Raw genomic sequence first — 16,584 nt, 5'->3', positions numbered from 1 at the left:
CATATTTATTTAACCTTATTTATTTCTCTTATTTTATTATTATTTAAATACAACATGAACATCAAATACGATGTACACATAAAAGTTTAGATTATAAAATTTGAGCTAGGGATTGCTTGCAGCCCCTCATTGGAGGCCATGTGTAACGCTCCGACCGTCACCTTGCTTAGTGGGCCAATGTCCACTTCCGGCCCATGGGCCAACCTTTCTTAAATGGGTCTCACATTCTCTCACTAGGCTTGCGGGCCCACCCATATCCGACGGTTGGTTTGCTACGTCTGGGAGGCTTTAAAGACTTGTTTGTCGTCCCTACAAATCAATCATCACATGATCTTTCTCTGTGTTTTGTCCTCACTCGCACAGTTCCGACAATCACTTCTTGGAAGGTCACCATCCTGAAACTACTCCAGCTCAAGCATGCTTTAACTCTAGAGTTCTCTTAAGATCCTTGACCAAAAAGATAAGTGCACTTTGGTGATATAGGTGGCCAAACCAATTCTTTTAAACCTCTCCGCATGTCCCTGAAATCGGGGTGTCACACCATGTAATGGTACAAATCTTCCATAATATATATATTCACACTCTCATTTCGATCTCCATTATGGTCCTCATTTACTTATTTGTCTTTTTGCAGACAACTAGTCCAGCAAAAATTTTCGACCAATATGGAGCTCAGTATTTAAGAGAGACATCCAACTTCTGTTCAGAGTATTGTTCTAAGAGACTCGGGATATAGTGGACATAGAAATGTTTTTGCTTGATTTCTCGGGTTGGAATCTCTTTTGAGGCACAAATTTACGTCAGGTTGGTGAAGTCTGAGCCAGTTCACTTGACACGAAAGTGTTTAGCCTAATTATGTTCCTAATTTTGATTAATGGAGATGTGTTACATTTATATATGTTTTTGGCTATGTAATATGTTTATAACCATAAAATGAAATATATATTATGTTGAATCAGTATATGATTATTAGAATATGATGTGTCATTGAATTAGATTTTGACAAATGTCAAAAGATGTTGTAAAATGTGGTATCACCAAATTTTCTATATGTTTATCATGGAAGGTAGATCGATCCTCAGTTTTTACTTTGTAATAATTTAAACACAACGAGTTAGTATAAGGAAGCATCTATATAAGATTTTTTTTGAATATTACATTGATTAAAATTAAATAAAAAGTTTTTTTTTACGTTTAACTGACTATATTAATTAATTTATAGTAAATTAATATTATTTTTTATTTATCTTCAAGAACAAATAAATCCAAAAATAGAAGATAAAAACATAAATTTAACAAAGGGTGTCTATAATTATATATATATATATATATATAGATATATTCTGCAACAACCACACAAAAAATATTAATAATAGAAATCAAAAATACAACTGGTTCTTGATAATATTATGATAGTCTTTAACAGGCTTTGGTGCATAAACAACGACGGAAGACTCCTTCGAATTCGCAGTGACCGCTTTCAAATTTCTCAAATTGTCTGCAGATGATGGCACAATTGTTATCGCTCAAGCACACACCTGAGAAACGGTCGCTCTGTGTCTTGCATATTTTCTCCGCCAAACCCATCTCTATATATTTAAAAACACATTTGAGCATATGTGTGTTACTTAGAAATTAATGTCTATAATAAAAATGTATACTAATTGTGATATAACAACTGGTTCTTTCATCCTTGCTTGCAGCCCCTCATTGGAGGCAATGTGTAACACTCCGACCGTCACCTTGCTTAGTGGACCCATGTCCACTTCCGGCCCATGGGCCAAACTTTCTTAAATGGGTCTCACATTCTCTCACTAGGCCTGCGGGCCTACCCATATCCGACGGTTGATTTGCTACGTCTGGGAGGCTTTAAAGACTTGTTTGCCGTCCCTACAAATCATCACATGATCTTTCTCTGTGTTTTGTCCTCACTCGCACAGTTCCGACAATCACTTCTTGGAAGGTCACCATCTTGAAACTACTCCAGCTCAAACACGCTTTAACTCTAGAGTTCTCTTAGGATCCTTGACCAAAAAGATAAGTGCACTTTGGTGATATAGGTGGCCAAACCAATTCTTTTAAACATCTCCGCATGTCCCTGAAATCGGGGTGTCACACCATGTAATGGTACAAATCTTCCATAATATATATATTGACACTCTTATTTCGATCTCCATTATGGTCCTCATTTACTTATTTGTCTTTTTGCAAACAACTAGTCCGGCAAAATTTTTCGACCAATATGGAGCTCAGTATTTAAGAGAGACATCCAACTTCTGTTCAGAGTATTGTTCTAAGAGACTCGGGATATAGTGGACATAGAAATGTTTTTGCTTGATTTCTCGGGTTGGAATCTCTTTTGAGGCACAAATTTACGTCAGGTTGGTGAAGTCTGAGCCAATTCACTTGACACGAAAGTGGTTAGCCTAATTATGTTCCTAATTTTGATTAATGTAGATGAGTTACACTTATATATGCTTTTTTCTGTAATATGTTTATAACCATAAAATGAAATATATATTATGTGGGATCAGTATATGATTATTAGAATATGATGTGTCATTGAATTAGATTTTTGACGAATGTCAAAAGATGTTGTAAAATGTGGTATCACCAAATTTTCTATATGTTTATCATGGAAGGTAGATCGATCCTCAGTTTTTACTTTGTAATAATTTAAACACAACGAGTTAGTCCAAGAGAACATCTATATAAGCTTTTTTTTTTGATATAACATTGATTAAAATTAAAGGAAAAGTTTATTTTAATATTTAAATGACTATATTAATTAATTTATAGTAAATTTATATTATTTTAAGTTATTTTCATGAACAACGAAATCTGAAAATAGAAGATAAAGAACTCAAATTTAACAAAGAGTGTTTTTAATCCAAGATATATATGTATATTCTTCAACAACCACGTAGCAATTATTAAAGAGAGAAGTCCAAAATACAACTGGGTTTTTGATAATATTATGATGGTATTGAACAGGGTTTGGAGCATAAACAACGACGGAAGACTCCGTCGAATTCACATTGACCATTTTCAAATTCCTCAAATAGTTGGCAGTTGATGGCACAACTGAAATTGCTCAAGCACACACCTGTAAAATGTTGGCTCTGTGGCTTGCATATTTTATCCGCAAAACCCATCTCTATATACATATAAACACATTTCAGGATATGTGTGTTAGTAATTAGTAATTAATGTCTATAATAAAAATGTATACTCATTATGATTTAACAACTAAATTCAAATATTTGTATGTATGAAAATTTAGATACTATAACATGACATGAGTATTGAACCTGTAGTGGCAGCAAGTAGGATAGAAGAGATCAAGAGAAGGGCTGAAAGAACACGGTTAGAGAGCTTCATTTTTTGGATAGAGAGAGTATGAATAGAGAGATCGTTGGAAATAATTAATTGTTGTGTAGGAATAATAAGTGTTGTTGGTGGCATTATATACATATAGAGGCAACAAAGACTCATTATCTTCCATAATATTTTAAATTTTTTGATAACCAACTCTTAAAAATATACTTATGATATACATACCTCTTTTTGACATGTGTTTTCTAAAACGAACTTTTAATACATCATTATCTATTTCATTTGACTGAAGTATGTTATTATATCTAGGAAACATTTTTTTTTAAAAGCAAATAATCTTAAGCTAATAATACATGTAAGATAGAAAGCATTCCAATATTCAATGGAGCCGATTTGACTCCGATTTCGAATTTTTGGCCACGATTGCTTCTCCGCACCAACATCTCTTAGGTACGCCAACAACTGTACCTCGTCCTCTCTCGGACATTTGATGCACAACTCGAATCTCCAGATACATTGCTCATGATTTACGAGAATTTGATTTTTTAGGGTTTAAGCATTCGACATTTGGGGATTTTTGTTTTTAAGAAGAAGAACATCACTCAGGTCAACAATTGAATATTAATATTATTAGGTCAACTTATGGTTTCCCGCCAACAATTGAATATTAAAATTATTAGGTTAACTTATGGTTTCCCGCCAAAATATTGCTTTACAGCTGAGTTATAACCATTACTGGAAAACGAAAGGTCATGTAACAGCTGAGTTATAGTGACTTATGGCTGAGTTATCACAAGAAACAATTTGAAAGTAAATGAATAATATATATGATTTGACGGCTGAGTTATCATATTTATGGGAAATCGAAATGTCTCATCGATTCATGTTACAGCTGAGTTATAGTGAGTATGGCTGAGTTATCACAAGAAACAATATGAAAGTAAATGGCTGATATATATGACTTTATGGCTGAGTTATAATATTTACGGGAAAATGAAAAGTCTCAACGATTCATGTGACGGCTGAGTTATAGTGATTTATAAATCTTTAGTGGCTGATTTATCGTAATACCGGCTGATTAATATGAAACATTACAAAAAAAAAAAAAAAAAACAAGTTCAGAGTTCATAAAGAAGAAGATATGACATTACAATGGAATTCACTTCTAAAAACCGATTAAGAGGAGGAGAAACCATGAGCTTTTAGTTAATCCCAATCAAGAGGAGGAAGAACCACACACTGGTCAGCATCGGCCTCCACAATCTCTCTCATCTCCTCTAACCTCTTGTGCTCTGTCGCTAAGTCGACAAGTTCTCCACCCAAGATTTGATTCAGTAGGGATAGTTGAGCGTCGATTAGTTCCATTTGATGCACGAGGACGGTCTTCTCTTCCTTCTTCTTCATATGCTCATCCATCATACGCAGAATTTCTGTGTAGCGATGCTTTGACCCCGCCTCGGCCGCGGCTCTTGTCTGAGAAAAGGCTTCGGACACGGCCAATAGTGATTCCTCTTCCCACTCGTAATCTGGGACTCTTGCTGGCGATATTACTTCGTCTGCCTTGCGTTTTTGAGGTCTACTGGAACCCTCTCTGTCCATAGCTTGGCTATCAAAATAAAAACAACCGTCACCAACTGATAGGTGCAATGATCGGAAAATATGCAATAGATTGAGAGGGGATGGAGAGGAGACTTACATATGCAATGATCGAAGGATATATTGATATTGGTTGTAGAGGAGATTTGTAGGTGCAATATATTAAGAGAATATAAAGGAAACGATACAATGAGTAAGAAACCGAAACGATATAATGAATTAAGAGAATATAAAGGAAAAACAATAGGAAAACGAAAGGTCATGTCGATTATTAGGTTAACTTATGGTTTCCCGCCAAAATATTGATTTACGGCTGAGTTATAGTTTTACGGATTCATGTGATGGCTGAGTTATAGTTATCAAAAGAAAGGTCGCGTCTATTATTAGGTTAACTTACGGTTTCCCGCCAAAATATTGCTTAATGGCTGAGTTATTGTTTTACGGAAAAATGAAAGATCTCGTATATTCATGTGATGGTTGAGTTATAGTAAGGGATAGCTGAGTTATCACTAGGAATAATCTGAAAGTAGGTAGCTGAAATATATATATGACTTGACGGCTGAGTTATAGTATTTATAGGAAAACGAAAGGTCTCGTTTATTCATGTGACGGCTGAGTTATAGTATTTAGAAATCCGTAAAGGTCTCGTCGATGCGTCTATTACAATATGGTTTCCCGCCAAAATATTGCTTAACAATAAAATTATTAGTCTATTTATTTACGGGAAAACGAAATTCATCTTCCAAATAACTTTCTTATACTCTGGTCCAACCAAATAATATACTATTATTCCATCTCTGTATATATACAAGTATTCTCGTTACTTTAGTTTATTACCTCTCAACTACGAACTAGAATAAAATTATTTTTTACAACACTATGTCCGCTCTAGCACCCAAGATGCCGGATCTCTCCGACGACGTTTTCATAAAAATCGTTTCCCTTGTTGCAGAATATGGTGGATGGACCGCACTTGGTTCTATTTTAAGGGCTGGTCGTAGGGAGAAAAATGCAGTGTACAGTAAAGAAGTTCTAAAGACAACTGCTATCTATTGCCTTTGTACTGATCCCTCATCAGAAATCAACACATCCAATGCCCCTGATGGTGGCCTCCAAATTGAAGGGTGGCACATGCCTTTCTTCGTCAAATGCTTTGACGCCGACAACCCCATTACCATTTACTTTGAAGGGCTAAGGGTTGTGGCTGAGGATAGAGATATCCAGCGTGGGATTGATATTCTCAGTCGTATTGCACCGGCCGATGCTTATACCACCTTAGCCTGTGGGGTACTAAGTATTTGTCAAGGGAATGAGGTTATGGCCGTCCATTACCTCCAGCTGTTTGATGCAAATCATTATCCTCTGATGTCTTCGGATGCCATTGTAACCGGTAATTATTTTCTGGATGATTTATCTTGTTTCGATATGGCCCGGAAAAACTCATACTCAGCCTCCCATCGCTATCCTGCTGACAGCCCGCCAGTCCCTTCACCCACTTGTGCTGTGATGTGTTGTTTGGATTATGGTTTCCATTCTCTCCGCTATGGAGACTATGAAATCAGGTGCAAAAAATGTTACCTTCTGTGGTTGTCCCTCAAAGTCTCTGAGATCCTTTAGGGTTTCCAGCAGTGATTTCCAGTTTTACCTTATCAATTCGTGACTCTAATTTCTGTTTATTTTAAAATAATTATTTTCCATTTCTTCGTCTAGTTTCCCATCTTTTTTCATGTATTAAACGTCCCTTTTTTCTTCGGCTAATTCTATGTATCCACCTTTCATGCTTCCACATTTTAGTATCTACTCTCACTTTGAGGCTGAGTTATAGTTTTATGGGAACACGAAAGGTCACGTCGATTCATATGACGGTTGAGTTATAGTGAATACCAGATGAGTTATCAAAATGAACAATCTATATGGCTGAGTTATCAAAAGAAAGGTCGCGTCTATTATTAAGTTAACTTGCCAAAATATTGCTTTACGGGAAAACAAAAGATATAGTCGATTTCATGTCATGGCTGAGTTATAGTGAGTTATGACTGAGTTATCAAAAGAAACAATATGAAAACAAACGACTGATTTATACGATATGAAAACAAACAATATGAAGATTCTATGTATCCACCTTTCATGCTTCCAAATTTTATTATCTACTCTCACTTTTAGGCTGAGTTATATTTTACGGGAACACGAAAGGTCACGTCGATTCATGTGACGGCTGAGTTATAGTGAATAACGGATGAGTTATCAAAATGAACAATCTATATGGCTGAGTTATCAAAAGAAAGGTCGCGTCTATTATTAGGTTAACTTGCCAAAATATTGCTTTACGGGAAAACAAAAGATATAGTCGATTCATGTCATGGCTGAGTTATAGTGAGTTATGACTGAGTTATCAAAAGAAACAATATGAAAACAAACGACTGATTTATACGAGATGAAAACAAACAATATGAAGATTCTATGTATCCACCTTTCATGCTTCCAAATTTTATTATCTACTCTCACTTTTAGGCTGAGTTATATTTTACGGGAACACGAAAGGTCACGTCGATTCATGTGACGGCTGAGTTATAGTGAATAACGGATGAGTTATCAAAATGAACAATCTATATGGCTGAGTTATCAAAAGAAAGGTCGCGTCTATTATTAGGTTAACTTGCCAAAATATTGCTTTACGGGAAAACAAAAGATATAGTCGATTCATGTCATGGCTGAGTTATAGTGAGTTATGACTGAGTTATCAAAAGAAACAATATAAAAACAAACGACTGATTTATACGATATGAAAACAAACAATGTGAAAATTCTATGTATCCACCTTTCATGCTTCCACATTTTAGTATCTACTCTCACTTTGAGGATGAGTTATATTTTACGGGAACACGAAAGGTCACGTCGATTCATGTGACGGCTGAGTTATAGTGAATAACGGATGAGTTATCAAAATGAACAATCTATATGGCTGAGTTATCAAAAGAAAGGTCGCGTCTATTATTAGGCTGAGTTATAGCTTTACGGGAAAACAAAAAATATAGTCGACTCATGTCATGGCTGAGTTATAGTGAGGTATGACTGAGTTATCAAAAAAAACAAATTGAAAACAAACGACTGATTTATACGACTGATTATCTGGCTGAGTTATCATGATATGGCGTTTCATTAAATGTGTTGCACGGTCTTTTATAGTTATTCTCGGGACACAGCGAAAATTTCACTGCAGTATGATTGGTGGACTCAGCAGCGGTTACCTCCCATGACTCTATATAAATAGGGTTGAAGGTTGGGGGAATAAAACATTCTAACTTCCACAAATTTAAGAAATAGAAGGATGCCAGGAACTACTCGATCTGCATGGCTGAGACAGGCCCGAGAAAGGATAGCCGCCGCATCCGACAATCGGGAGCCAGAAAATCCCATCCCACAGGAGGTAGGAGAGACGTCCCGATCTCGTGAGGTCGCTCCAAACTCAAATACTGTCGACCCCGGGGTGTCTCCCCTTCAGCTAGAACTCCGAGAGTACCAAGCTCGGCGAAAAAGGATGGGCGCGTATATTCGGACGCTTCGGCTGAAACTTGACCAGCTCCATCGTTTTACCATTTAGAGGGAACCATTCAAGTCCTGGAAGACCTTATCATCGAAGGTTACTTCTTGGCACACTGGCGAATGGTCCGTCTACTTAATGAGCACAAGGCGTGCAAAGAACTGGTCGATTGGATGGATGTACCCGATCTTCCGGAAGGCGATCGCGAACCCCTGGGGGAAACCGCCTTCCTGTTCGTGACGGATGTCTGGGCCTATCGAGCTTGCTTGACTAGGTTAATCCGATACGTCAATTTCCTGGAGTCGTCGGGTCAAGCCTTCCGCGAGCGCCATCTTCTTGAAGGCCCATGTGACTTTATAGAGGACATGATGTCCAGAGGCTCCGAATTGCCAATCGAAAGGCTAGAGGCCTTACGACGGGAACGAGAGATCTGGCAAACTGCGGTGAACAAACTCGTAGTGGAGGAACCATTGGAGACTGACATATCTGGCCCAGCTCCCATCCTGCGATTGCAGGACCGTCCAGAACGCTAGAGGGTTAGTGGCAAAACTTTTGGATTGGGCTCCTCGACCAGAGATCTGCCGTTTAGGCGTTATTATTATATATATATTTTTGTTGTTGTTTGGATGAAGTGAATTTTTATGTTTGAAGTTTGTCCAACAAGATATAGTCGATTCATGTTATGGCTGAGTTATAGCTTAACGGCTGAGTTATAGTTTTACCGGAAAACGAAAGATATAGTTGATTCATGTCATGGCTGAGTTATAGTGAGTTATGACTGAGTTATCGAAAGAAACAATATGAAAACAAACAACTGATATTTATACGACTGATTATATAGCTGAGTTATATTTTATGACGGCTGAGTTATCGTGATACAGGACGAAATGTCTCGTCGATTCATGTTATGGCTGAGTTATTGTGAGTTATAGCTTAGTTATCCATTCATGTGATGGTTGAGTTATAGAACTTGACAGATGAGTAATAACAAAAAATAAAATAAATCTCTAACTATAGAGCACAAGTTTTCACATTGTGCCCAACTTGCTTACATCGCGAACATGCGTGTTGCTTCCTAGGGCGTTTATTTTCAGTGGCAACTTCCAGAGATGATTTAATCCTACGCTTCTTTGGCCTTCCTGGCTGGTTAAAAACAATCGGAGGCAAGTACTTCTGATTATCCACAACTTCAAGAGCAGGGAATGATTCACCTGGAGGCATGATTGAACCAGCCCATCCGTTAACCAAATCGACACTCCTAAATTTCGGATCGCACATGGATATACGAGACACATGCATATGCTCTGCAGCTGCGATTACATGGATGCATGGTATTTTCTCGTGGTCGAAACGACGGCATGTGCAACTTTTTATTTCTAAATTTACAACATGGAAAGATGATCCATATTTCACTTACACATGTACAACATCAATCGTTTGTATCTCCATAAGTCTTGCTGCGGTGACACGGTCCTATTAAGAAAAAAACGTTTTAGGCTGAGTTATGAAAACAATTACGTTTTAGACACGGTCCTATTAAGAAAAAACGTTTTAGGCTGAGTTATGGAAACAATTAAGGCTGAGTTATTGAATCAACAATGACTGAGTTATGAAAACTATAATGGTAATGGCTGAAATAAATAAACAATAACGACTGACTTATGTAACTGTTATGACTGTGTTATCAACATTGACGACTGACTTATGTAAACTTACCTGTAACAGTTTCTCAACACCTCGAGTGAGCGTTGTTAGCTGCGATTTTGCATCCTCTCTCCGTTCAGAAAACCATCTGGTCATCATATCCCGTATCGATTCTAGAAGTCAAACTATGGGAAGACTTCTAGCATTTGACAGTGCATTGTTCATTGATTCTGCAATATTCGTTATCATTAAATTGTACATTTCACCCGGGAAATGAACACGCGCCCACATTCGGACACCAGCTCGTTGGAGGTATCCATGTAGTTCGGGATGACGTGCTTCAATCTCATTGAAAGCCTCATTAAAATCAGTTAGCCTAAAACACTTTGCCCCTTTTTCACCAGAGGGAACAAATGTTTTCCTTTGAACTTCACCAAGATGTTCGATATGCCTTCCCTCCTTAACTTGTATATGTAAGAAGGCACTTCGCTAAAACTTTTCTCAGGAGTTCCATGATTGATCTGCCTTGCATTCAGCAGCGTTCGATATGCCTTCCAATAACCCATCTGTTGACACCAACAAATTAATAAATCAGCCATAATATATATATATAACTCAGCGGATACATTCGAATAAGTCAGCCGTAAATAATCAATAAATGAGCCGTAAAATGTAAATAACTCAGCCTATACATAACTATAACTCAGTCATTATTATCAATAAGTCAGTCGAAACATAGTAATTACCTTTAGACTAAATTGCTGATTGAAAATGAATCCGACACTTTTAGGTTTAACATCCGGACCAAGATCACCAAGATAGTCCCTGTAAAGACCTGCCAATACATCAGCTGTTGATTGGCGGCATCTAGTAGAACGTTTCGTCACAGAACATGTGTGTTCCGAATCGTATACACGAACATGAAAATCCGGGTCATCCCCTTGTACAGATGCACAAACTCTGCAAAGACATCCTTTAACCCAACACCTAAAAACCACTTGTCTCGGATTTGAGGTTGGTACATTAAAATCAAATTCATCCCTAACCGAAATAAGTTTCACGTGATTCTTGAACTGCTTTTTGCTATTATATCGTTGTCCTACAGCAATTTTTAGCGTTGACACCTCCAACCTAATAGCCTCCGGGTTCATCTTCGATCCGGCAAAGTTATCATCTTTATGAGCTTTCTTCTGAGGAGGCAGAGTAGGTGGGTCTTCCACTTTACTTTGAGGCTTGCCCAATATAGAAAACTTCTTGTCATCAGATGACTCACCATCGGAGTCGTCGAAAACATCAAATCGGGTTGAAAATTCATCATCTTCTTCTTCGTCAGATGCTACTTCGACAGCTTCTTCTTCTTCTTCTTCGTTTTCTTTGTCAATGATCTTACCATAATCAAAACAAGTGCCTTCAAATCACCCACTGCACACTTCGTATGTAGATTCTGCTTTCGAGTCTCTACTTCACCGAATCATACTTCCTCTAGCTCCACTAGTTTTTGTAGACTCTTTTGCCAAAAATTCTACACAGAGACGTAGCTGATCGGTTTTCCATAGCCCCAAAAAACATTGCAACTGTCGATCATTGGAGACAAAAACTGGTGGAGTATCATGTGCCATATGTTTCATTGCCCTGTTCGAGAACATGTAGCTCATCTTTAGCTCATGGCTAAACGAGTCCAATCCGTAGTCTTCAAGAACAAGCTTCTCGTGTGTTGTGCCTCCTTCTATCTGCACAACTATACACCCTCTATCGTCGGAGTTAAATACATATCTCTGTGTCTTTATCCAATTACCGGACACAACTAGTACCGGAACTGAATCCATGAATGAAGAACAAGGTGGAGACGAAGTAGAAGAACAAGGTGAAGAAGAAAGTGAAGAAGAAGTAGAAGAACAAGGTGAATAAGAAGGTAAATAGTTCACTTATTAACCAGTTGAAGAACAAGAGTCGAACGACGTTTCGTATTTCCAGAGAAAAAAGATGATGACATGGAATGCTGACATGGATGCTACGTCCGACGTGGCAAGTCAGCCATCAAACAATACCATAACTCGGCCTAATTAAAACTCAGCCACAACATGAAAAACATTACAGTAATTAAAAAGCAAAAAAAATTGCTGCCAAAATCAGCCGCTTCATCAACTGAAAATATGTAACTCAGCCGTATCGTTTGATAAGTCAGCCGTAACTGAATAACATTCTAGTAATTAATCTTTTGCTAATAAGTCAGCCGTCAAATGGCTGAGTTGTCAATAAGTCAGCCTATCATGGCTGAGTTATTGTTTGTTTACAATAACTCAGCCGTAACAACATCTCATAAGCCAGCCGTTTTTCATAACTCAGCCAGTCGGAAAATGGTAACTCAGCCGTGTCGTAGTGATAACTCAGCCAAAAGTTTGAAAACTCAGCCGTGTCGTTGTGATAACTCAGCCAAATTTTTGACAACTCAATCATCGGTTGAAAACTCAGCCGTAACTACAGCTGAGTTATGCGCATAATTCAGCCAGATTTAATAAGTCAGCCGTAATGCTTGGCTGACTTATGAGCATAACTCAGCCAGATTTTCATAATTCAGCCGTCCGCTCTTACTCAAATGTTTTTCCGATAAATCAGCCACAACATACCTATAACTCAGCCACAACATACTCTGTAACGCGTTACGGCTGAGTTATGGTTACACGTCAGCGATTTCTGACATGGCGTCTGACGTGGCAATGGCGCTTTTTAATAACGTTTTTTCCGGTAACATAAAACAAAGGCACGCTGGGTATTTTGAAAATACCCGAAACATTCTAGTAATAAAAAAAGTTTTTTGTAGATTCTGGTAATATTACCTAAAATGAGTAACATTTGAGTAATTCACCCTCTATATTTTCCTCTCTTAATAATTGATCTTCCTGACATTTACAAAAACCATTACAAAAGAAAAATAGAAAACTCTTATCTTTTTTTTTTTTTTTTGACTTAGAGTATTAGTCACACTAGCTAATGAAATTAGATAACAATAGAAGGAAGTAGTGAAACTAACGAGAGTAAATAGAATTAAAAACATTGGTCATTAGGATTCTTCGATAGGGGTTCATCACTATAGACTATCTTCACTAGGAATTGCTAATAGGATTTCTTTAGATTTTATGGCCGAAAAATATATATAAAAACTCAAATTTAAGCCCAATAATCAGAGAATCGATGCTGAAAGAGCAAGCGGAAGGAATCAATAAGACACGATACATGTCAAGATATGGTTGGCTCCTGTATTAGTATAAAACATAATTTTTTTTTCTCATTTTTCTTTTTTTCCTTTTCGCGACAGTCTCTCTTTTTTTTATCTCTCGACGAAATGCGATTGGCGATGCGATTAACCTCAAATTCATAGAAATCAATCGATTCACCTTGAATCATTTGATTTTTCCGGCTTAAACACGAGGGTTCTTGGTCTTTGACACCAATTTTTGTGTGGATTGGTTTCTAATCCATATTCCTACCAATTTGACGATTTGCTTCTCATGGCCATCGATTTCCGATTGCAATAACGATGACGGATGGTTCCTCTAATGGCCTTAAAGGGGACTGTGAGGTCCACCGGCTAGCAAATCGGACACGCAAAGTTCATCTTCACATCTTCGATGTTCTGCATGTCGTTGTAATGCATTTCTGGAGGCCTTTAAATGCTAGGGTTTCTCACCATAATGTGTATCTAGTGTAGGGTATGAGTCCTAGGGTTTACAATCCGATTGTATTGAGTTTTAGGATTTCAGCTTAATCAGAGAATTGTGGTAGGGTTTCACTTTAACCGTGGGTTTACTTTTGAGATTGTGAGCTACGGGTTTAGGAGTACACTGATGAATCGTGTGTTGAGCTTTCAATATAATCATCAAATTTGTATGCATTGTTTGATGGTTTCTCTGTCGATTTGTATGCTTAGTATTGACTGGTTTTATCTTGTGTTGTGAAAGGTGTTTATCAACTAGTGTAAGAGTACATTCTGCAGAGAGAGGTCCTTTGGGTGAAGAGAGGTGTGAATGGGCAGAGTTTTCTTTGGTTCTTATTCCAAAAGGTATGCATCTGCAGATTTCAGCTTTTCTTGTTTGATTATGTTTGTCTTTGTGTTTGAGTTGTAATCCTTTTACTTGTCCCTTAGGCTGAATCATGTGTTAGTCCAGATTATAGAGGAAGCTTAAAATCCATATACATTCTCATTTTTTTGTTTGTTGTCCCATAGGATAATCTAGTTGTGTTTTGAGTAAAGTCTGAGGTTTTCAACAGTTTCATGTATGCATTTTGGTTGAAATTTGCTTGTTCAGTTTAGAAAAACAAAACTTCATATAGTTTGAAAGTATTTTCATCTCTATGTAGTCTGAAGTGACAAAATTTGTTTGGGTTGGTTCTTAATAAAAAGAAAAATAAACTTGTCTCTATGATTGTATTTGAAAATAGTCTTGACTTTAAGCAATGCTTTTTGAAATACTTTTGATACACAGACATCATATCTTATCATATCTGATAAGATATAATGCAACTAAAAGCTGAAATGCTTTCTGCATAAGTATAAATATAGTGTTATATATACACATGTCTGTTTTGTGATTAAGCTAGATAAGATTAAAATAATGTTTTCATCTGTACAAGTTTTAAACTACAAATCTTTCAAGTAAATCAAACTGTTTGAGTTATCTACTCCTAGAGATATACTAAAAAGTGTATATCTCTTTGGTAATCACTCATTACAAACGTGAAAACTTTTTTCTGTGTATATTGAGTATATCTTTCTCTGTCTAACAAACAGTTAGTTCAATATAAACCCTGACCTTAACCCTTACCTTAACCCTGAACTTAACCCTTTCACTAGTACACTAGTAATGTTTTCTAGAAGCCCTTACAGTTTTCCTCCACCTACTTTTCTGGATCTGTTGAATTGTCAACAGGACTCTAACAGTTATGACTATCCTCTTGTTCCTAGTTCCACCCCATTCCTTTCTCAGCCTATCCAATATAGCTCCCCATTCTCTTCTCAGCCTGTTACCTTTAACACCCCATCTGTCATTGAAGACTGTATTGAGATTATTGTAGATGAGAATGAAGAAGATGGAGGCAGAGGTAGTAGGAAGAGGTGGAGTCCCCATGAGGATGTAAATCTTATAAGTGCTTGGTTAAATACAAGCAAAGACCCAATAGTGAGTAATGAGAAGAGGGTTGAAGACTATTTCCAAGCAAGTGAAGGAGCATCGAGTACAAATACTAGAGGGGCTATGCAATGTAAGGCTAGGTGGAACAAGATAAACCACCAAGTGAACAAGTTTGTTGGGTGTTACACACAAGCAAGTGCAAGAAGGATGATGTGATGACTGTGGCAAATCAGCTTTACAAGAATGACATGAAGAAACCATTTACTATAGGGCATTGCTGGAGGGAACTCAAGCATGATCAGAAATGGAACACTAAAGACTCTAGCTCTAAGAGGAGTAAGCTTGATGCAGAAGGAGCATACTCATCCAACTCAACGAATGTTGGAGCTGAGATGAGGTCTCCAAGTGTTAAAGTTTCCAAGAAGAAAGGTAAGAAACCTGCAGTGAGTAATGATGATAAGGATGGTTCTGCAGTTAGGCTAGATAGGATTATAGCCATGAAGGATAAGGAACAAGAGGCTAAAAAGATAGGCAAGACAGAATGAGAGTGCTAGACCATCTCATTAACAAGGCTCACCTTACACCAGCTCAAGTCGCACTTGGAGACAAGCTAACTGACCAAATGTTGACACACACTTAGGTTATGTTTTGTTCTGTTTTGTTCTTTGATATATGTGTTGCATGTTCTTGTGTTCTTGTGTTTATCATGAGATTTACTTTATTGGTCCTGGTTTTGTTGCAAACTGTGTTTTAGTATCTGACATTGTGTTCTTCTTTTCTTTCAGGTTGTTTGTCCAAGAGACATGTGAAGCTGTCTTGTTGTCTACTGAAGGTGAAGCCGTCTTGTTAACTAGGGAAAAAGTAACCCGTGAAGTGGTAGCTTCTGATGAAGAGTTCTTCTGTTATAAAGTGACCTGTGAATGTGGTGTTGTTTTTATTGTCAAGTAGTAGGTCCTTTGTAAGAAAGTAACCAGTGAATGTTGCGTTGTTTTTATTGTCAAGTAGTAGGATGTCTTTCTTGGTCAATATATCGAACACATATTGTACTATTTCCTCTCGTTCTCATCACTTATCTCCCTTTGTATTCTCATCCCTTCTCTCCCTTTATATTGAACACATTGTATTCATCTTTTTTTGTTTTTAAATCACACACACAATCGTTGTTACAAAAGCAAACAAAATTGTCAACAAAATCTATAAGCATTAATCTCAAAATTGTCAACAAAATGTCAAATTGGAGTTATGACCAAGAAGTTGATGAAATGGTGGAGGAGAAGTTGACATTATAGTGGAGGAGATTATGTACCAGTGCACTCATACGGAAGCCACCAGCTCCAG

General features: G+C 37.3%; 2 protein-coding genes and 1 pseudogene across 4 annotated transcripts; 1 reads left to right on the top strand and 2 right to left on the bottom strand.

The window, feature by feature from the left end:
- Nucleotides 1–1,419: 1,419 nt before the first annotated feature.
- Nucleotides 1,420–1,587, bottom strand: LOC109129971 (defensin-like protein 8). The gene has a single exon (XM_019239036.2). The coding sequence runs from the start codon at nt 1,585–1,587 to the stop codon at nt 1,420–1,422; it is 168 nt and encodes a 55-aa protein (XP_019094581.2).
- Nucleotides 1,588–2,975: 1,388 nt separating this feature from the next.
- Nucleotides 2,976–3,381, bottom strand: LOC109129970 (defensin-like protein 8 pseudogene; annotated as a pseudogene).
- A 9,933-nt stretch (nt 3,382–13,314) lies between these two features.
- LOC104758458 (glutathione S-transferase T3-like) lies at nt 13,315–16,427 on the top strand. Of its 3 annotated transcripts, XM_087497368.1 has the most exons (4): nt 13,394–13,763; nt 14,077–14,177; nt 15,191–15,886; nt 16,032–16,427. In XM_087497368.1, the coding sequence occupies exons 1-3, from the start codon at nt 13,747–13,749 to the stop codon at nt 15,460–15,462; spliced, it is 390 nt and encodes a 129-aa protein (XP_087353494.1). In that variant the 5' UTR covers nt 13,394–13,746; the 3' UTR covers nt 15,463–15,886; nt 16,032–16,427. The 3 variants fall into 3 exon arrangements, 1 of the variants encoding a protein (XP_087353494.1); XR_762729.3 differs by lacking the exon at nt 15,191–15,886 and having other exon boundaries at nt 13,315–13,763; XR_015587800.1 differs by lacking the exon at nt 15,191–15,886 and having other exon boundaries at nt 13,689–13,827.
- The last annotated feature ends 157 nt before the right edge of the window (nt 16,428–16,584 follow it).

Source organism: Camelina sativa, chromosome 17 (assembly GCF_030686135.1).
Source record: "Camelina sativa cultivar CO46 ecotype springtype chromosome 17, ASM3068613v1".
NCBI classification, from domain to species: domain Eukaryota; kingdom Viridiplantae; phylum Streptophyta; class Magnoliopsida; order Brassicales; family Brassicaceae; genus Camelina; species Camelina sativa.
Note: the sequence above shows the minus strand (reverse complement) of the source record. Positions and strands in the feature narration are given on the sequence as shown.